The sequence below is a fragment of the Octopus bimaculoides genome, chromosome 3 (assembly GCF_046866305.1).
Source record: "Octopus bimaculoides isolate indiv1 chromosome 3, ASM4686630v1, whole genome shotgun sequence".
Classification (NCBI taxonomy): Eukaryota; Metazoa; Mollusca; class Cephalopoda; order Octopoda; family Octopodidae; genus Octopus; species Octopus bimaculoides.
In genome coordinates this window covers 49,395,339-49,417,838 of record NC_142930.1, presented here as the reverse complement: position 1 = coordinate 49,417,838, position 22,500 = coordinate 49,395,339, and the positions used below count along the sequence as shown (strand labels likewise).

Here is a 22,500-nt window from a genome sequence, read left to right as displayed (position 1 = left end):
AATAAAAATAATTCCTATTAAGGCTCTTTCGCTAAGTTATAGTATTGTTATTTAAGCAATGTCATTAAAAGGTGAGAACAATTATCAGTTTATTTCGTAAAAAAATATGTTAATGAGGAGCATGGCCATGAATTAAAATTAATTAATAAAACTAAAACAAGATGGCACAATTTATGTGTAATGTGAGAGCAAGTTTTGTTTTTAAAAGCTGTGTTACAATAGTTATGACTGATATGAAGTAACCCTTAGACTTTTCAGACAATGAATTTAATATTATTCTTGCTGCTGCTGCGTCAGCATTGAAATCCATTAAAACTGAAGCTCAAAAACTAAGTCAAACCAATACAAATTTGATCTCTACAGAAGGTACATTTGTGTTTGTTATAGAACAGAATCAATAAAATACTTCAGTGTTCAGTGTCTCTGGCTGAAAGAATGTGTCAAGCAGATAATTCAAGACAGGAATAAAACTCTAGTTACACTGGTGAAGTATTTAAAGATTTTTTTAATGATAAACTTGGTTCATTTCTAATTTTGCCATCAGAAATTTAACTGGAAATTATCTCAAAGAAACTTCAAAATAGAATGTTCATTACTTGGAAAAGAGAGTCCTCTATCTCTCATTCAGAATCCGAATCTCTGTTATTTAAAGTGCCTATTCCATCAAAAGAGACATCCCTATAACAAAGATTAAATGTTACAATAAACAAAACTGTTAAAATGAATAAAGAGAGGATTCAATATTCAGTTTATCTAAAAACATTACCAAAGAGATGAAAATGTTGAAATTAGTTAACTTGCAGAAATTATTTGTTACGCTTAGTAGCCCAGCTTCTATGGAAGTAAATAGAGCCTTTTCTGCAGTAGAGTCTTCGTTTCAAAATTTCGATCAAATTTGAGCGACAGCACCATCAACAATATAAGCTGGATAAAGTACTGTCAATCTGATTGCAAAATAGTTAATTCTTAAATTGTTAGATTCCTATACAAATATACAAGTTTTTAAATGGAGTAATTTCTTTTGTTCAATATTATTGCGTTTTAGTGTCCAAAACTGAGTGGAAAATAAAAATCGAGAACTATTTACTGGAACCCAGATAGTTTTATACACTTGATTTCTTGTGAATGGCAAGATACAAGAAATTGAGAAAATTTGCATGCCATACAAAAACATAATAGATGTGTGCTAAGAATTAAAATTCTTTGCTCACTTCCAAAAGATCCGACACTAGGACAGGTTATAGAAGTAGTACGCATACAAGAAGCAGATTCTGACTCGTACACATTTTCAGTAGTAAGAATGAATGGAATAACATCACTAACGAAGCACCACCCACTAACTTCATAGCAATGACAATAATAGAATTAAAGTCTGCTAAAGTCACCTCTAAAAAACACACAACACATACTCACAAACCACACAACATACACCACACGAGTATATATATACCCACTTACATTGGTACACTCGAAAACAAAATCAAATAAATGAAAATTCTCGTATACGTACAAACAGATTTATTACATACATGAGAAAATTAGGAGACTGAGGTGAAATCATTAAAACAAATTACAGAAGTGTGACTAAAAAAGCTACGATAATGTAACTAAAACTGAGATTGTAACCAGTGGGTGCTGCAATAGGACTCTCCCAAAATACAACATTACACACATACACGGCGGAATAATGCTGGTGCCTTTCTTACAAGTTCGAATACACCTTAAGCAAATTTGAACTGATCACAAGTTTGTATATTTATGTACACACACATGACAGAAGTAAAGAGACATCCCATAAAACATTATTTTTTTTATTAAGGGACATGTTTACGTTTCAGGTTCTATTTTCCATTACATTTTAGACAGATTCGACGCTGAGTTTCTGAAGCAGAAATATCGTTATAACAAATATTTTTCTCAATATCACAGATTTGCCTGTCATTTGTTTGACCTTAGCCACTTGAGCATGTCCTTTAGTGGCTGTCAATATGAACATATCTGACCATGGGTAGGAGTAGTGCGTAAGCATCATAGTCATGTGTTGAGAAAGATTCCTTGGGGTTTGAATAAACGTAACAAAAGCAAAGTTTGGAGGAAATATTAGCCATTTTTCATACTTTCTAGGTGTAAACAAATAGGAAATAACATTTGCTACCCAAGGACAAAAACTGTGTTGCACAACGTTATGAGAAACCTTTACTTCTCGTATCAAGTAATTTCATTTTCCTCTCATTACATAGTTTATTTTGTGTCAATATGTCAATGTATTTATACTTTCCACGTCTACTTTTTCAAATCGATTCTGCATAAATTTTCACGAATTTGAAATCTGTCCTTGTACCTGCCCTTCATTCTTCGCCCTTGTGTTGAATTTATAAATACAACATATGAAGTGCAACAATTGCATTGTCAAATTGTCAAATGCAAACGGCAGCGTGTTAACGTCTACTTCACTTGTTAAAGATATCCAACATTTTTAAGGGAACCATATAATTTTGCATAGCAAAGGTTTGATATGTTGTAAAGTTAGTGCACACAAGTAAAAAACGCATACACGACCGTTAATTTTTTCAACGAAAATTTGATTAATTTTTTAAAATATTATTTCATCTTTATTTTTCGTATGTGTTTATCTTATGCACGTTTTAGAATGACACGGTGAATGCGAATGACATGTCATGTATTTTGCTGGAGGGAGTAAAAAGTTGAAATGTTCATATCAATTACGCTGTTTAACTCTTGTTCGATTGATGGCCGTTATTTTCATGCATATGAAAATAAAAGGAAAATTCAAGCTAAAAGACTTCTACATACAAATGTAAATTTTTTTCCGTACCTTTTTACAAATTCTAAATGAATATATTGATTTAAATCCAATAGAATAACTAAAACTAAATTAAAAGTAAATTGTAATATTTCTATAAATTGGCTACATTAAACAGCGTTCACAGTGAAAATCGTTTGTCTTCTATGTTCATGAGGCCAAAGTTCGAATTCTTTATTTATAAGATTTCTGTACATTTTAAGACGTGTGTGTTTAGAGATTGTACGCATGCAGATACTGATTCAGATTTGATTGAACAGACCAAGGATCAAATTCGTTCCACCCTTCACTGTCTTGTTTCAGACTAAATTAATCGTTTTTCTAATTTTGTTTCCGATTACATATTCCATGTAATCCTTCTTTTTTTAATAGTGGAGATTTGAGAAAGATTTGATTACTATTTCTGCCTGAACGAGTGATTATATAAAGGTTACATCTTTTTTTTTTTCTGTGCCGTATGTGTTGTGTTCAGGTAATTTCTAGCATAAAAATGGGCTAAATTCAAAACGGCCTTTACTAAAAATGAATATGGTTTAAGTAGATTCAAATATTAAATGTGTAATCTACAATTTATTTAAAATTGATATATTACCTTGTAATCTCCTGCAAAATATTTCCACTATTCTGAAATGAGAGAAATATAAAAGATAAGATATAGTACAAAACTGTAAATAAAAAATAGAAATAGAATAACAAACAACTATACTTAAATCTTATAATGAATAAGACATATACAATAATTTTTTTTCATACTTAACTTGTGTGAATTTTAACTGATCGCAGTTTCTAACTGAATGTTAATCTCAAGAGAATATTCTTTCTTAGTGTACAAACAAGAAACTAAATAACATGCAAGCAATTTACATACACTAATTCAGTGATTCTCAACCTTCTTTATTTATTTATTTATTCATTGGCCTCAGTTCCTTTTTTCACTAACAAAAGAAAACCTTAAAACAGTCGATTATTTTAATTACAGAGAAGTTCATTTAAAACAATTATCATCCATATTTTCATATCTTATCCCTTCCAGTATGCACTTTTTTATTTTAGATATTTGTGTGAATTAGTTCCTCATGTTAAACTTTTACGAAAATTACTAAAGAGGGCATTGACTTGCAAAATTATGCTGGACCAGGGCACATCATCAGACATGTTTCTGTACGTACAGTATACAACTCATATTCTAAACCTTGTCAAAAGTTTTTTCTTTTTTAAACGTATTTAAAATTTAAGTCTCGTAATTGGTTTGAACACTTTGTTTCTCAGAAAGATTACGAACCCTCTAAACACCCAGTACCCTCAGAGTATCCCCTTGACATGTACTTTTTATTGTGAGTTCATAACACGCCTATAGGGGCTATATTGCATATGTTAAAAACTACTGTACATAACTAAACTGCTTAATGTAAGGAATGTCGGTAAGCTGTTTTAAAATACACAAGTTTGCAAAATGACATAAGTCATCATGAAATTAAATATATCGAATATGTAATGTTTAGATCTGTTGTCCTCGAAAACTATACTTGTTACTTTAGCTGTCAACAGATAAACTATCTTTCATTTACTTCAGCTTTCCAACAGATCAATACAAAATGTATGAGTTTTCCGTTCCGAATTTTGAGCTTTCTTGTGTTATGGTTTCATTTGTTGGAATGCTAAATTAGAATTTGGGGGTGTGATTTGGATAGAGTTAACAGAGGTTGACGGTCTAAAACTGAAAGCCAAAAATTATAGAAAATATGAGTGTCATAATCCAGTGGCGGGAAAGCAAAAGCTAGTTTGATTGCCAGATTGATTGGAATACGATATCAAAATCCTTTGTTTACAGTTATATTTTAGAATAAAGGTTTCTTTGTCTTGAATTTTTCTTGATTATATGTACACCTGTCTACAAATAATTCTTCAAGTATATACACTAAAATGTATAGCGAGTGTGGTTGCGTATAACTACTTCGAGATATATATTCGGAGAGATTATGATGTTGGCTATATCTACACATACGTTACGTAACCGACGTTATCAGAACAAAGTGGTCTAAAGTTATGCTTATTTCTTTATTTAATCGGTTTAACAGTCCATGTAAAGTTGGTAAGCCGTAACAGACCAAGGAAAGTGTGTGTGTGTGTGTGTGTACAAAAAGCTAAAAATCAAAACAGAAAACTAGAAAGAAAAAGCAGAAAAGAACGAAAGAAGAATATATAATGAAGAGTTAAATGTTTTCGTCGTTAAATCTTTGCTTTCGTGAATTAAAACTTATCTACAGTTGAGAGATCCGCGAAAATAATTTTAACTTCGACTTTGATAGGCTTTTTAAGACAATTTTAAAATTGTCCACTCTCTCTCAGACTGGTAATTTGGTCACTTATGCATTCGAGCAATTAATATCAAAAGGTTTCTGAATCGTCTTGTTTTCTTGAAAGAAAATAGGTTCGTTCCTAATGCTACCAAGCAATTAGGCAAAAAATACCGATAGAATAAGTACCAGATTTTAAAATGATCTCTGGGGTCGATTTGTTCAACTAAAACCTTTAAGCCAGTTCCCCAGCATGGTCGCAGTCCAATGACTGAAAGAAGTAAAAAAATGAAAAAAAATTTTAACAGCTGAATCTTTATAAATTCTCAGTATTTTACGTTGTAACGGTTTAGAATGAAAACTGAACTACTTTTCATTAAAGTACATATATTATATTGAAGTGTGGATAATCTTCGCCGTTTTTCATTTTATACTAAACACGCGTATTTTCTTTGCTTACACTATGTGTTGTAGTTTTTGCTTATTTACCACCGGGCAGTGGTTTGAGAGAAAAGTCGAGAACATGGTAATTGTCACGAAACATATTCACCGTAGCAGAAAATAAACAGTAAATTATTTGATATTATTAAATATCCCTATGAGAAAGTGTATAATGATTTTCTGAATACTAAGCACTATACGAATGCATCTTTTTGTATTTCTTTTAAAACACCAGAATGGATGTAGGGAGAGTCGTTAGGTTAAGCACTTTATTTACTTTGTCACTGTTATTTATGACATCGTCCGTGCGTTTGTACTGGTTTTAGGGTTAGGGTTCGGGTTTTAGAGTTAGGGTTAGGGTTTTAGGGTCAGGGTTAGGGTTTTAGGGTTAGGGATAGGGTTTTAGAGTTAGGGTTAGGGTTAGGGTTTTAGGGTTAGATTAGGGATTTTTCAGCTATTATTTTCGGGAAGACATTTTTGCCCCCCCCCCCCCTCCAATTTCTTCATTTTTCACATTTTTCCATAACTCTAACACTAAAATCCCAACCCTAACCCCAACCCTAAGACCTCAACTCTAAGACCCCAACCCTAACTCTAACCCTAACTCCAAAACCCTAACCCTAATCCTAAAACTCTAACCCTAACCCTAAAACCCCAACCCTAACTCTAAAACCCTATCCCTAACCCTAAAACCCTAAAGCTAAAACCAGTACGAACGATGTCATAAATAACAGTGACAAACAAAATATATACCGCTGATAGTTGTTGTTGACAAACAACGGCAGTAATTTTATTCGAAGGAAAAGATCCCAAAATAGGCAATTTCGAAAACGCTAAAACAAAACGAAAATACTTCCACAAACAAAATAAACTGAAAATTTTTTAAAATTACTAATAACTGAATTGATTAAACTATATACACGTATATAAATGTTGAAGCCCGTGTAAGTGACGCCCACGCTTATTAAAATTTTTTTTTGATGAATACTAGGGTAGTCACAAAACAGGGTTTTACTAATGTAATTTTGATTTCAAATTGTGGCACAAAGCCAGCATATTCGGGGGAAGTAGAGGGTCGATAACATTGACCACAATGTTCAACTGATACTTATTTTATCGGACCCGAAAGGGTATAAGGCAAAATCAACCTCGGCGAAATTTGAACTCAGAACATAAAGACAAGCCAAATACTTTGCTAACGATTTTACTACTGTAATTCTAGTAAAGTATTCGGATCTTTTCCTTTTGATCGGCAGGTCGATAAATTAACTAAACACTTTCAAACTTCGGATACTGGTAGAATGTGTCATATAGAACATATTTAGCTCTTAGCGTTGTTGGAAAAAGTTTGTATTTTCGATGTTATTTCGTCAATGTCATTGGCTGCAGAATTTTATCTCAGAAAACTTTCCCACTGTAATCTTCACGAAGTCGAAACCACATTCCGCTGACTTTTCTTGATGCTTCATGTTTTTGCACATATTTGTTCTTCGAAACAAAATCCTGCAACGAATGTCATTTATGTTCTTGTATGTAGGAACGTTTTTAAAATAAAAGTACATATCATTATTCTGACCCTCTTTGTTTCCTGTACTTACACTTAATGCAAACACACAAACCCACACAGACACAAACACACATCCATCCATACATACATACATATACATACATACACAGACAGACAGACAGACAGACAGACAGACAGACAGATAGATAGATAGATAGATAGGTTTCTTTATTAGCCACACAGGGCTCAACACAGAGGGGACAAAATACAAATGTAGAGTTTTTCTTTTCGAGGGGGTCGAAAACAAAGCAGAAAAAAAAACAAAAGTGGGGACAACGATGAAAAAAAACATCGCAAAACGTTTGGGGTATTTACAAAAAAATACGAAATAATACAAAAAATTCCCAATAAATGGGGAGGTTATCCGTGGAAAGAAAAACCTACGAAAAGACCACGGTAACCTCGGTCTTTAGCGTTACAGTTTGTTAAATAAAATTTCTTTTATTTAAGCAAGAAACGTGAGTAACTCTCTGTTTACAAAATTTTAAAACGTTTTATAGAATCATGGTCAAGGTGGCTTCGTCATTTATACGTGCCATTCTTGCTACATGTATCCATCTTTTTTCGAAACATTTGCTAGACAACACTTGCCTCTCTACTCTCACCTTCCTTTTCAAGTGATACTTGAAAAAGTTGATGAGAGATTGACCAGAGAGGAAAGTATTTGTCTCTAATCCTTTCAGACGCGTCCACCAGATGCATTCTTTGGCCATAGCCACAAGTACGATAAATACAGCTCTTCCTTCCCGTTTAAAGGAAGGAGGCGTGACGATATTGACGATAGACTCGGTTGATAAACCGACTCGTCCCACACGCGACAGCAGTCGTTCGACATAAGCCCACAGCTCCGAAATGGTTGGACACTGCACGAGTGCGTGCAGAACGGTTTCATCGCTCTGACCGCATCTCGGGCAGGTCGGCCCCGCATTTCGCGAGCCGTGTCTATAGAGCTTATCCCGAACGGGTAGCGCCTCTCGGTAACACTGCCAGGCCAGGGATCTCTGGAAGTTGTCCATAGGTCCCGGCCCGAAAGTCGTCCTGAACAGGCGGGTCAGGTATTCCTCGTCGACGCCCAGGTTCGCCCCGAGATCGTCGTCGTACCTGCCCTCCACTAATCCCCTATAGAATGACTTCGTTGTGATGCAGCCGCTCAAGGTCGACCCGGGACGGCAAAGTTGTTGCAGAGCAACGCGACACTCACGGTGCCATTCGCCATTCCTCGGCCTCTTTTTGATCCACGACTGCAGCTCGGTCATGGAGACGAGCTGCGGGAAAGCGCGTCGCACAAACGGCGACCACACCTGCTCACCGTCGTCTACGTAGAGCCGGAGATGTCGCAGTCTCAGCGCATGTCTGCGCATCATCAACCACGGCATGCCCAGCCCTCCTTTCAGCGGGTGTTGGCAACAAACGGATCGCCTCACCATCGGAACGCTTCCTTTCCACAAAAAGCGGAAGAGGATGCGCTCCATTTCGGTGATGGCGCGATCGGGACAAGGCACGACGGTCAGGCGGTATTCGATGACGGACGCGATGTACGCGTTCGCCACCTCCGCCCGACCTTTTAGGGACAGCTTCCTCTCGGACCATTGCCGGCAGAGAGTGGCCACCCTACTCGTTATCTCGTCCCAGTTCTTCTCCGTTTGCAGGTCCGGACCGAACCAGACTCCGAGCAACTTGACCGGACCGTCCGTCCAGCGTCCCACTACTGAGGCGCTGCCGGACGGTATGGGCTTGCTTCTCCAGGTGCCGAGCAGCAAACCCACCGACTTATCCCGGTTGATTTTCGCTCCCGTCACCGCTTCGTAGTCTTTCAGCGTCTCGCCGACAAGCTCAATGTGCTCGTGGCTAGACGCTATGACGGTGACGTCGTCCGCGTATGCCGACACGCTCGTCCCGCACCCCAGTTCTCGCGGGATGCCCCTCAGCGTCGCCAGCTTCCGCAGTAGTGGCTCGAGAGTCAATACGTACAGGAGCGGCGACAGGGGGCATCCCTGACGAACCGAACGTGCAATGTCGAAGGGTCCCGATAGACGTCCATTGACGCGAACAACCGAACGGATGCCTGTGTACAAGGCAGCCATCCAGCCGCGGAAAACGGGACCGAAGCCGGCCGCTTCGAGGACGGCCTCCAAGTATCGATGGTCTACCCTATCGAAAGCTTTGGATTGATCCAAATTGATCAGGGCCCCACCCATGCCAGGTTCCTTAACTACCCTCTCTATGATGTAGCGCATCAGATGGAGGTTGTCATGGATGCTCCGGCCCGGCACGGCGCACGTCTGCTCCGTGCCGACCAGTTTCTCGATGACAAGCGCCAACCGCTTGGCTAACACCTTGGCCAAAATTTTCATGTCTGCATTGAGCAGAGTGATGGGCCTAAAGTTATCTATGGCGTCCCCCTTGTTTGGATCTTTCTTCAGCAGCGTTACTGCTCCTCGGCTCACAAAACCGGGAATGCTCCCGTTCTGCTGCCAGTTGCAGTACACGGCCGCCAAGACTTCTCCAAACAAGTCTGGCATACAGTTGTAAAGCTCGTAGGGCAGACCATCCAAACCCGGAGATTTGTCCGTCGAGCAACCCGCCATCGCGTCCCTCACCTCCTCCGCCGTGATGACCCCTTCGCAGCACTCCGCCTCTCTTGCCGAGAGTCGTGGCAAGCTGTGCAGGTAGGCACTAAAGTCCACCCTGCCTTCTCGCTCGCCACTCCTCCCGAACAGTCGGGCAAAATGCCGCTGAAACGCCTCGCACATCTTGCTCGGCTCGAGCAATTCGCGCCCCTGTTCGTCTACCAGAGACCGGATGGTGGCTCTGTTACCCCGCTGCGCCTCCGCCACCCGGGCCTCTCGTGCGGCTCCAACACCTTCATTCCTCAGAGCACGCATCCTTGCCCTGACAGCACACCCTTCGTGTTTAGCATTGAAGTGTTGGTCGAGGGCCAACCTCGCCGCTAAAACGTCGGATGCGATGCCACTTCGCAATGCCTCTTCTAACTTTATCACTAGCTCCCCCTCTACTCTGTTCCTCTCTACAGCTAGTGCCCTGCTATACCTTATTGCTTCCGCCCTTACTGCTCTCTTGAGGGCAAACCACCATTTGTTGTTGACGATGGCTCCCGTCAAAGCCCTCTTTACTAACGTGCTAATCCGGTCTCTGAAAACCTGTCTCGACGGGAAAGACGCGTTTAGTTTCCAGTAACCGGGACCCTGCCTATGTGCCTTATCTAAGTCTAGCGTACACGTCACAAGTTTGTGATCCGTGTAGCTGACTATGTGGAACTGTGGACATCCTAAACTATCTCTATCTCTTGTCCTACACACTATCCTATCTAGATACGATCTCGACGACCCAATGCGGTTGCTCCAAGTCCACGTTGGCACATTTGGGTGGTCGAGTCGGTACCTGTCAGACAACTGGAAGCGTCTGAGCAGGTCTATGAGGCCTTTGCATCCTCTTCTAGTTTTGTCACTCCCCACGTAGTCTAGATGCGTGTCCAAGGTAGCATTCCAATCCCCCACTAAAAGTAAGGGACGAGACGTTCCCAGGAATACTTCTAGACGTCGAAAGAAGTCTGACCGACCTGTTAAAGGAGGCACATAAACTGCCAGCAACCGAAAAGCGCCTCCATCGCTGCCGTCCACATCTAGGACAACCAGTCTACCCTCCGGGTCCGTAAATATCGTCTTTACTTGGAGATCCAGACTCTTGCGAAAAAGAACCGCCGTGCCACTACCGCCCATCCTCGGCAGACATAGATAGATAGATAGATAGATAGATAGATAGATAGATAGATAGATAGATAGATAGATAGATAGATAGATAGATAGATAGATAGATAGATTTATATATGTGCACATTAGAAATTAGAAAATAAAATGCTTTGGGAATTTTAGAAAAGAATATTTAATTTTTCATGTTATTAATCCTAGAAGTTCATAATTTTTTCTTACAAAATTCATATGGTACTGGTATTTGGTTTCCAGAATTTTGTAAGGAAAACATGTGAACTTCAGTTTTTTTAAAGTTTTTTTTTACTTGTTTCAGTCACCGAAACGCAACCATGCAGGGTACCATCTTGAAAAAAACTATAAGTCTTTTTGGTCAATATCATAAAAGATGAATTTTATTCAATTTATCTGAATTTATATTCCTTTTCTTAGAGCATGTTTAAATCGTCTTTTAAAGCGATTGAAAACGGTAGCATATTTTGCTAAAAATGTGAATGTTTCTTCTTTTGTCCATTCTTAAAGCATTTTTTTCTTTGGTTTTTAATATAAATTTACTCGTGGAAAAACTCTTAGCTTTTACAATGTGTGTTGTGTGTGTGTGTATGTGTGTGTGTGTGTGTGTGCGTGTGTGTGTGTGTTTGTGTGTGTGTGTGTGTGTGTGTGTGTGTGTGTGTGTGTGTGTGTGTGTGTGTGTGTGTGTGTGTGTGAATGTATATACCATACCCAAGTGATTATGCTCACATAAAACTATTCAATGTACACTTCCATTATCCTTAATTAATGTGTTAATTTACTTTTCCAAATTTCAGGCTTAGCGGGAGAAAGATCAGTGGTTTGCATACTGTCAATTAACTTATTCTGATTTAATATACATAGTTGCAGTTAAATAAGTGCCGCTTTCCTTTGTAAGTAGCAGCAATGGGGTCTAAATGATTAGTTTCAGTTGCTCACAGTACTTTAGTTTAGTGATTATAACTTGATGAAGGATTCACTTGGCCAGTTTGACTAGCAATAGATATATCTTCAACGCTCGGAGGTTAGAATAGAGCTTCAGTATATCCATAGTAATTATTAATAAGGCTCGAGATATCAGAAAGAGTTGGTCTGCAATTATGAAGAAGAATTCCTTTCACTTCTAGCTGAATTCGGCAAATGAAATAAGCATCATCAACGCGTGGTACGTTTTTAGCAACTTAAAGATGTGAAGCTCGATTCTAGGCCTCACTAAAAACTCATAAGTAGTCATTAAAGTCTTCCTTTATATTCAGCAATATTAATTTAACATGGAATACTCTCATGAATCTTGAATATACTACAACAAATTTTGCTCATTTGAAATATGTTTCTTCAATTAGTGGTGGGTTTTGGCCTTACTGTCAAATGCATGGACTATTTAACATTATTACAATTTTTATATTCACTAAAGTTGTTCTTGTTGCAAATGAGCATAATACAAATCTAAAAGCGCTAGTAAAGTGCTAATTTATTATTCATGTGATGCTTTTAAGAGCAATGTAAACTAAAGTCATTTATAGTAATCATTGTTTTGTTTTTGCTTTGTTTTTTTGTTTATTGATTGATGTATTGAAGTGATATTTGTTGCAAATGGAAGCTTATATTGTTTAAGTCTCGTTATCTGATAAAATGAGTAAATTATTTTAAAACTTAAGTATCACTGTATGAATATTCTTAATCATGCAGCCGTTATTTTTATAAATTCGGCTCTCTTATAATTAATCGATATTTTCCTATGTTGAACATCTGCATCTATAACATCAAGAAGTCTCGGAACCGAAAGTTATATGGAGCGTAAATAGGAAATTAGGAATGACATATAAACACTTAGCACATGTAAAATAAAACAGCATAAGAATGTGTTGAGTTGAAATATATATTTTTAGTAATCATCACTCTATCTGCTCATAGACACAAAATGACTAGTTTTATTAGTCATTTCAATCCAATGTAAGGGAATTGCCATGCCTGTACTCCATTCTAGTAGAACCATGTACATTCCTTTTAAAATCAAAGCATTTCACTTCCTAAAGTAACATACACAGTTCACGCGCGTGTTAAAGTGCAAAATAAAAATAAAAAGGACCAGTGAATGTAGAGCTTTGGGTGCTTTGCAGTTGATGTTTTGAAATGTAAAACATGTACAAGAATACACCGGGCACAATAGATATTTCAGAGATATTTAGACGTGATGGCTTGCATATATCGTTTATGCTGAATACATTGTGACAGAGAACTGATGGCTTCAAATGAATAGCTTGATTTGTAATCGTTATGAAAGATGAAAGAGAAAATACATCAACAATAAACCAATGCTTTATAATTTCAAGTATTTTTATTATCATTGATATTGAATATATTACAGATGTTGATGCTAAAATGTATATCTCTATCTACCTAATATTATATCATTTTATAGTGTTTTCCCAGAAGATTCTCCTAGCAGGTTCAAACAAAAATAAAGTAACTGTAATCGTGGAATATATGCTATTATTTATACTATTCTGTTCTTAATATACCCTTTTAAAGGCATCGTAAATCAAAACTCTTTGATAGGAATACTGACATTGTGTAAGAGGTAGGTATCAATACAGAAGTGGAGAGTCTAATCTAAAAAGCTCAGTATTATTTTTATCGATCACGCAATATACGGTTAAATTCATATATTTTATGGGTTATAATTTCTGAACACACAGCGGTCTTGCAATAAGAGGATTCAAATTTAAAGCTACATGCTTTTCAATTAGTTTTGATATGTCAGAGTACTTTATATTGTAGAGTAATACCAAAACTATATTGCTAGTTGTCTAATTCTCAATTTTTTTACTTATAGTGACAGGAATAGGTCTGAATATACCAAATCTGAATAAAATTAAGCAAGTCAGGCACCAATATTTCGGTTTCTCTGATATCCTTTTTTGAGTAACACTTGTTCGTTCTCGCTTCCTGATACTCTCTCACCCTCGTTCTCTGTATATTATACATGTGTGTGCATATTTGTGTGTGAGCGCATGTGTGTACGTGCGTGAGTGTGTGTGTGTTTCTGACAATATATAAAATATGATAAACCAAATATAAAAATATACATATACTAACATTATTCTGCGTCTAATGACTGTTGGTATTTTCGAAAAAAAATTAATCATGTATGTGTGTATGCATGTATGTATGTATGTATGTATGTATGTATGCATATGTATGTGTGTGTCTGTATCTGTGTATATATATATATATATATATATATATATATATATATATACAAACATACATATATACAAAGCTACATAAGTCGCTACTCGCGTTTCCTGTCTCTTCAGAGGATAGGTATTGCGGTTCCTAAAAACTTTACTTTATACCCATTAATTTCATCTAATCAGTCGACAAAGGTAGGAGACTCATGTAAATTCAGGTATGAGTACATAATGTTACTTCACTCTATTTAACAGTATTGAGTACGTCCTTTCCACTTAATTGAGTTTCATACTAGTGTGAAACCATGACCCATTATATATTTATATATATATATATATATATATATATATATATATATATATATATATTATTCTTGAGGTAGCAGTGCTCTTTTTTTTTTTTTTGGTATTTCTAGTTTTATAGGTACAATTTTTTAAATTTCTATGCCTTGTTTAATACTATTTTTTTGTTCGATGTTTCTATTTGTAATAATAAGCAGGTGTAGATGTAATGGACATATTAGTTTCGCTCCTGCTACTTGTCTATTAATTTCTAGGCAGCGTTTGTGTTTTTAACGCTATTCACACTTCCGGATTGAAGAACTACCCAGATGTCGAAACCATAGTGTGATCCGTCAGGCAGCTGATGATGGAAACATACATTTGATATGCTTGTTGACTGTGAAACTTTTACACCTTACTATCCCGTTATTCTGAGCTGTCCTCCATTCTCGTAAGGTTGAACTTATTAAAGGGTGCATGGTTTATGATTGTGTTATTTTTTTGTATTATTACATGTATTGATATTTCTTGATTGTCTTCATCGGTAGTCTAACTATTCAAGGATAATACTTAGGAGTTTCTAATTACTCGGTGATTGTACCATGTGTGTCCAGTACCAAATCCTCATTTCTGGCATAGTTTCAAATGTAAAACTTTTACAACCTGGTCGTGCCTCCATTTCTTATACTCTTCCTGTGCCAACTTGGAGCATTCTTCCACAATGTGTGCCACTGTCTCGTTCCAAGTTCCAAAGGTTCTACATTTTTCAGACACATTCTCTCCATATATTTTTTTCTCAAGTTTGTTTTTATCGCTTGATCTTAGGCTGCTACAATTAGGCTCTCTGTTTCTTTTTTTAATTGCCCCTTTTTAAACCAAGACCAGGATTTTGTTCCACATATGTCTTCAGCGGCTCTCCAAAATTGGCCATGCAGAGGTTTCTCTTTAATCTGTCTGACGTGCTCTCTTTGTATTTCATTCTTGTCCTTTGCTCCTATTACACGCCTGACCACCTGTTCTTTACTTACTGTCTTTAGTAGTTTTTCTGTGCTGCTCTGTAAATAATCTACAAGGTTCATTCTTTCTATCTGTACACATTCTTCTACTGCTATTAAGCATTTTCCACCCTGGTCTCTCCTGAAGTACAACCGGTTGATATCAGCTTTCGGATGGTGGGCTCTATTTATTATTATTATTATTATTATTATTATTATTATTATTATTATTATTATTATTATTATTATTATTATTATTATTATTATTATTATTTTCAAAGCACCAATAAATAAGTTACTTTCGAGTTGCGCTTTTTGTCATTAAGTTGGCCTTGGTGATGGATTACGTCAGCTATGTTTACCTTAGTGATGGATTGTGTCAATCGTATACAAAAGTAAAGAACTCATCTCTCTATCTATTATTATTATTATTATTATTATTATTATTATTATTATTATTATTATTATTATTATTATTAGCATAAACTTGTCAATCTACTTCATTTTGGTAATATTTATAGGATTGAGGTTACTCCTCCAGAAAGTAAAGAAGCAATAAAGAAAAGTGCGACTGTTATCAATCCTGTAAATATTACCAAAATGAAGTAGATTGACAAGCTTATTTTTTAACCTGTGGAAGATACACGAGATGTCGAAATATTGTTCACTTAATAACAGTCGCACTCTTCTTTATTGCCTCCTTACTTTCTAGAGGAGTAACCTCAATCCTATAAATATTATTATTATTATTATTATTATTATTATTATTATTATTATTATTATTATTATTATTATTATTATTTAAAACAGCTAGATTCAGTCTGGTGCAACTTAAAGTATCGTAGTCGGGCTGAGGTAACCGGAAAGAAAGAAAGAAAGAAAGAAAGAAAGAAAGAAAGAAAGAAAGAAAGAAAGAAAGAAAGAAAATCGTTCGCAAAACTACGAATAACGCAAATAAAAAAAGTATATGGTTTATGAATATGTATGATCGAATAGATACAAAAAGAGCAGGATAAAGGTGTTATGGAGAAAGGCAATGTTTATTAGAGAATAAATGTGAAAACGAATACGAATGTGAAAAGCTTATGTTTACTTAAGCAACTGACTTAATTGAGACACTGTGAATGAGATGAATGTATTTTAGTGTACGGTGTATTCAAGAATAGGTGAATTGAGATAAAGAAGGTAACACTAATATAAAGGAAGTGTGGAAGACAGAGAAAAAAAGAAAATGAGACGATGGAGTAAAGAGATATATATTGACAGTAAAAAAAGATCCCAGGTTACTGGAGGTTAAAACATAAAAATCAATACGATAATATCAAGTGAAATAACATAAAATAAAGTGAAAGTGTGTACAAAATTCTACAGCCAAATTCGAGTTAGAAGAAAACAGGAGTAAGTTTATTAATAGACCATGAAATAATCTGAACTGGTTTCCATTTTCGACTCTGGTACTTGCACTAGAATTATAGTTATCGACCCCAAAATGGTAAATACCAGTGCAAGGATTTGAACTCAGAGCACAAGACATTTTTCCAAACTCTAACGTTCCTACCAACTTACTGCCTAAATCTATGCGTTTTCATTAGCTTTGACACTTCAATCTAATAGATAACGTCTTCTCCAAAACGTTTAATTCTTGCTTCTTTCCCGATGTATTCAGTCAGTTACTCACATAAGCATTCAGGTTTCTTTTTCTTTTATTTTCGTTTACACTCTTCCCTTGAAGATACATTCTTTCTCCCTAAGACCACCTCAACTTATTGTGACAACAGCCTTCGTAGTTCATCGAACGATTTGCCTCTTCTTTCTTTCCTTTTTACCTTTTTTCTTTATATTTCTCTAATCTACCATTCTTTTTTCTTTTGTGTCTGACAACTTCATCTTCATATCATATTTCTAGCCTTGTAGTCAAAACTTAAAAAACATCAAATGGTAAATCTTAAGTTTTACAATCTTGGTTTTTAAAAGTCATGGTTTGATGTAATATGTATACATCATTTATATAAGATTCTAATTTATAATAAAACCTTTACTCGTGTCAAGCAACAGCAAAGTGGAATTCAGGGTAGTGGAGTATTGTAAAATCTCAATTACTGATTACTGCTCTTATAACATGTGTATGTATGCATATATGCATGTATGTATGTATGTGTGTATGTGTATATATATATATATATATATATATATATATATATATATATATATATATATATATATATATACGTATGTATGCATATGAATGTGTGTGTGATTGTGTAAGTGTGTGCGTGCGCGCGCGCGTGTGTGTGTATAGATATATGTGCATATATATATATATATATATATATATATATATATATAATATATGATATATTTATATATATATATATATATATATATATATATATATGTATTATATATATATATATATATATATATATATATATATATATATATATATATATATATATATATATATATATATATATATTGTTGGACTGGTTGTTAATGACAACCAGACTTCTCCTTTTGATATTTGCAAACTAAATGGCCTGACCATGTTCTTTTGAACTTGTCACAGCCAGAAATACACATATACACCGTGTACACACACACACACACACGCACACACGCACACGCACACGCACGCATACACACACACACACACACACACATACATAAAGATATTTTATCTGTGTGTGTGTGTGTGTGTGTGTGTGTGTGTGTGTGTGTGTGTGTGTATACGTGTGTCTGTTGTTAGTATTATCACACAAGCATGAAATACAATTAAGCAACACAAATTTCAATATATTTTGGTAGAGTAGGGTAATGTTTATTCAGAATCAGAATCAAAGTTTTTGGATCTTGATCTTCGGATTTCAAAGCTAGGAACAAGCAACTCCGAGTAGTGACTTAACCTAAACTTCAAATTTGCATAAGTGTGCGATGTGTATATGTGCATACATATATTGTGTGTGCGCGTGTGTATGTATGTGCGTATCTATATACTTCTTGTACACTGACTATATTCATGCCAGTCAAATGTAATATATTACTACATACAGTTTCGTGCATAAGAATAAATGATTGTTTATCAACAGCGGTTTCAGTGGTTTGAGATCAATAGTATCAATAATCACTAAAATATGTTTTTCATTCATTATTCTACTTGAAACGCTGTTGTCTGTTCTGGTAACAAAATTTATCCATATTATTATTATTATCATTATTATTATTATTATTATTATTATTATTATTATTATTATTATTATTATTATTATTATCATCATCATCATCATTAGCAGCAGCAGCAGCAGCAGCAGCAGCAGCAGCAGTAGTAGTAGTAGTAGTAGTAGTAGTAGTAGTAGTAGTAGTAGTACAATTACTATTATCATCATTCTATTATCGTCATTGTTACAATTATTATTGTCCTTTTTACTGTAATTCATTCTTTTCTAGCCACAAACAAATTTCCAGTGATTTGCAGCTGCTCTTGTGATCACTAGCTTCTCTTAGAAGTTTTCTTCTTCACTTAACATTATAAAAAAAAGGAATATTTTTTTCCATACAATCTGTGAATTTCTTTATCTTCTTAATTTATGCTAGATTTCTTGAGGAAATGGAATGCCATGCATAGAAGTGAAAGAATTGCTAAGACATATTCTGAATAAATATAGACACCTTTCCACCTACACCTATACGCGCATACACACACACGCACGCGCATGAGGGAATTAAGTTATATAGTTTGCAAGGGATAACTGTAGATACCACATGTAACTATCAGATTTTTATACATAAATCAAAATGCTTAAAAATCTGAAGAGATGTGCGTGCATACATATATACATAGAAATGTATGTACACATGCATATAAAGAAGAACCCCATCAATCATGAATGACCATGGGATTGCACCTAGAATGTTACCCTCCAAAGCACAAGTCCGGACAAGGTTGTTTATGGAAAACCAACAATCACCCATGCATACCCCTCTCTACATCATCGATGTTATTCAATGGAAAGGCAAAGACTGATACAGCTTGGCAACTCATTTCTACAGATGAGTGAACTGGAGCAACGTGAAATAAAGTGTCTTGCTCAACAGCACAACGCACAGCTCGGTCCGGGAATCGAACTCACTACCCCATGATTGTGAGCCCGATGCTCTAACCACTAAGCTATGCGCCTTCACATGCATATATATATATATATATATATATATATATATATATATGTACATACATACATACATACATACATACATACATACATACATATACGAATAATCACAGTCCACTGGAACCAATGTTATAATACATATAGGTACACTATTCTGAGCAGTGGATTGATTAATATTGACAATTGATTGCAGGAACAAATATCTTCCTTTGTTAACTTTCGATACCAGCCACCCCAGCCCTGCCTATACGATGAGTCATTTTGTCATTCGATAAAATAAGCACCAATGATATACTGGAGTTCATTCAATCTACTTTACTGTTGCCACTGCTAACTTTAATATTGTTCTTAATAAAAAGAAATAAACATTTGAGATATTATGTGGTATACATTGTATGATGCAGATAGGCCAATTCAACGACTACTTTTTGATTTCCACTTTTGGCCATTTCATATTGCTAATGACGTCAATGATGATATGGACATCACACAATCTCATTTACTCCTACGTATAATGTGTCAATGATTGTAGCCTCTTCTGAAGTAAATAATTTGCAGTATGTGCTTAGAAGTGTCTATCTTACACTTAAACAACCAGCATTGACCAGTCAAAAATTCATGCGTTGACCTGTCATACGAGCACATAAAGTATTAGTTTTTGATTGTATCGATGAGAATAATTTAAATTTTAAATTCTTTTGAAATCATTCGCTCATTTCGTATGATTGAATCAAGGCGTAATTTGGACAGAAACGGTAAAGTGAGATAGTTCCGGAGAAGTGCGTAGGCTTTTATTAGAAACTAATTTCGAAAACGTATTCTGCTCACGTGTTTGAAAATGTAGCTTGTGTGTAGCTTCTCCTACACATCCGATATGTGTAGGAGCTTGTCTTAGCTTTCGTAGTGTTAAGAGATAGAGTCAATGCCGGCCTAGGCAAAAACCACAGACTTTGTTAATATTTTAGGATGTGCATAGGAAGACGAGGGACCTATTCAATTGGAGTTTTGTTTGGCTTTAGAATTGTTTGGTTTTAGATTTTGAATATTTGCATGTTGGTACGAGGAGTTGTAGATTTTAGTGATGTTTTAGGTGAATATTCGTGATGTTATTTGACCAATAAATGCAAATATTTAGCATATTTGCATTTATCTATTGTTCTTGGAAGTGACTAGTGACAGAAAGAAGTCCAAAATCATGTTCTGGTTGGGAGGGATTGCTTTTCGTTTTATGTGCCTGGCTGTTTGTGTATATTATATTTGTGCGTGGTAGTGAGTGAAGTGATACATAGATAGGCAGATGAATAGACAAAATAATGTATATATATACACGGTACATATATATATATATATATATATATATATATATATATATATATATATATATATATAATCATAAATATACAGGGATTAGCAGAAGCCTGCTTCTCCAACATACTGAGAATTCAGAAATAGCAGTCAAAGAACTACTGATTCCAAACTACAAATTTTTTCTCTAATGGATGGCGATATCTATGGCACACACAGAACAAAAAACAGAAGAGAAGAGTAAAAACAAACCTGCCTTTAGTTAATTGGGTACGACGTTTCACGGTTATGGGTATGAATTCCCCTATTCCGAATATTCGGAATAGGGGAATTCTCTTCTGTTTTTTGTTCTGTGTGTGCCATAGATATCGCCATCCATTAGAGAAAAAATTTGTAGTTTGGAATCAGTAGTTCTTTGACTGCTATTTCTGAATTCTCAGTATGTTGGAGAAGCAGGCTTCTGCTAATCCCTGTATATTTATGATTATAAATGGTTTTACCGATAAAGGTTTTTTCATACTGAGCTACCCGGCAAAATTGTTAATTATTAATTTTATTACTAATTGACGATTCCCTGCCCTATATATCTATATATATATATATATATATATATATATATATATATATATATATATATATATATATATATATATATATATGAGTGTGTGTGAGTGTGTGTGTACATGTATGTATGTATGTGTGTGTGTGTATGCATAAATATATATATGCAGGTAGACAGACAGACAGACAGACAGACAGACAGACAGACAGATAGATAGATAGATAGATAGATAGATAGACAGACAGAGACTATTTCTGACATATAATTTCTAAATAAAGCTAGAAAATGAGAGAATCATTTGAGAAATTCTTTCAAATAGACGCAAAGTGAATATCTGCAGATGAAAAGCATATACAGTCGTTTAATTTAACCTCACTATATTACAACTAGGGCTTTTAATCGTTCTTGAAGAAGTAGAGGGCAAAAAAATTCCAGCAAGATTTAAAGGATATGTAGAAGCTATAATCTCTAATCTGTAAATCAGTTGTAGGTTTCTGTTTTCTGTCAAACCAATGCCCTTGGATGTCCGGGTGTTTCCAGTCACGAATTAAAAAATATTCGGTGCCTATGGTTTCTTTTTATGGTTTTTTTCTTTTTTGGTTCTTTTGGGGGAGGGGGGTTAATATTAAACTTTTTTTCTCGACATAATACACCAATCAAATGTTGATATGAAAAGATAATCGTATTTCGAAATATTTAAACAAGTTTACCAAAGTTATTCGCAAAGAAGACCTCATTATCAGTCGAATTAGAGGCAAAAAATATTAGGGCATCGAGTATTAAATTGGCCTCGAACAATAAAAGAACGACTTTGAAAGCAAAAATGATTTAGGTAATTAATTTGAATTCTTATAATTATTCTGATATCAGTCACTTAAAAATAAAGAAACATTTTTTCTAATTAAAAAATATTAACTACGTATAAAAAGTTATATCGCCCGGAACCAAGAACATATTTGCATGTATATAATGGCGAAATACTAGTGGTAACATAATTTCTTCAAGTATATATATATTCTTTTATTTGTCTCAGTCATTTGACTGCAGCCATGCTGGAGCATCACATTTAGTCGAGCAAATCGGCCCCGTGACTTATTCTTTTTAAGCCTAGTACTTATTCTATAGGT

General features: G+C 35.3%; 1 protein-coding gene across 2 annotated transcripts in view; it reads right to left on the bottom strand.

The window, feature by feature from the left end:
* Nucleotides 1-22,500, bottom strand: part of LOC106878261 (GTP cyclohydrolase 1-like) — a 113,747-nt gene that overhangs the window by 41,836 nt on the left and 49,411 nt on the right. For both annotated transcript variants that reach the window (XM_089348967.1, XM_052966489.2), the window contains exon 4: nt 3,417-3,448. In XM_089348967.1, coding sequence (XP_089205093.1) covers nt 3,417-3,448 — 32 coding nt within the window. The remainder of the gene's footprint in view (nt 1-3,416; nt 3,449-22,500) is intronic.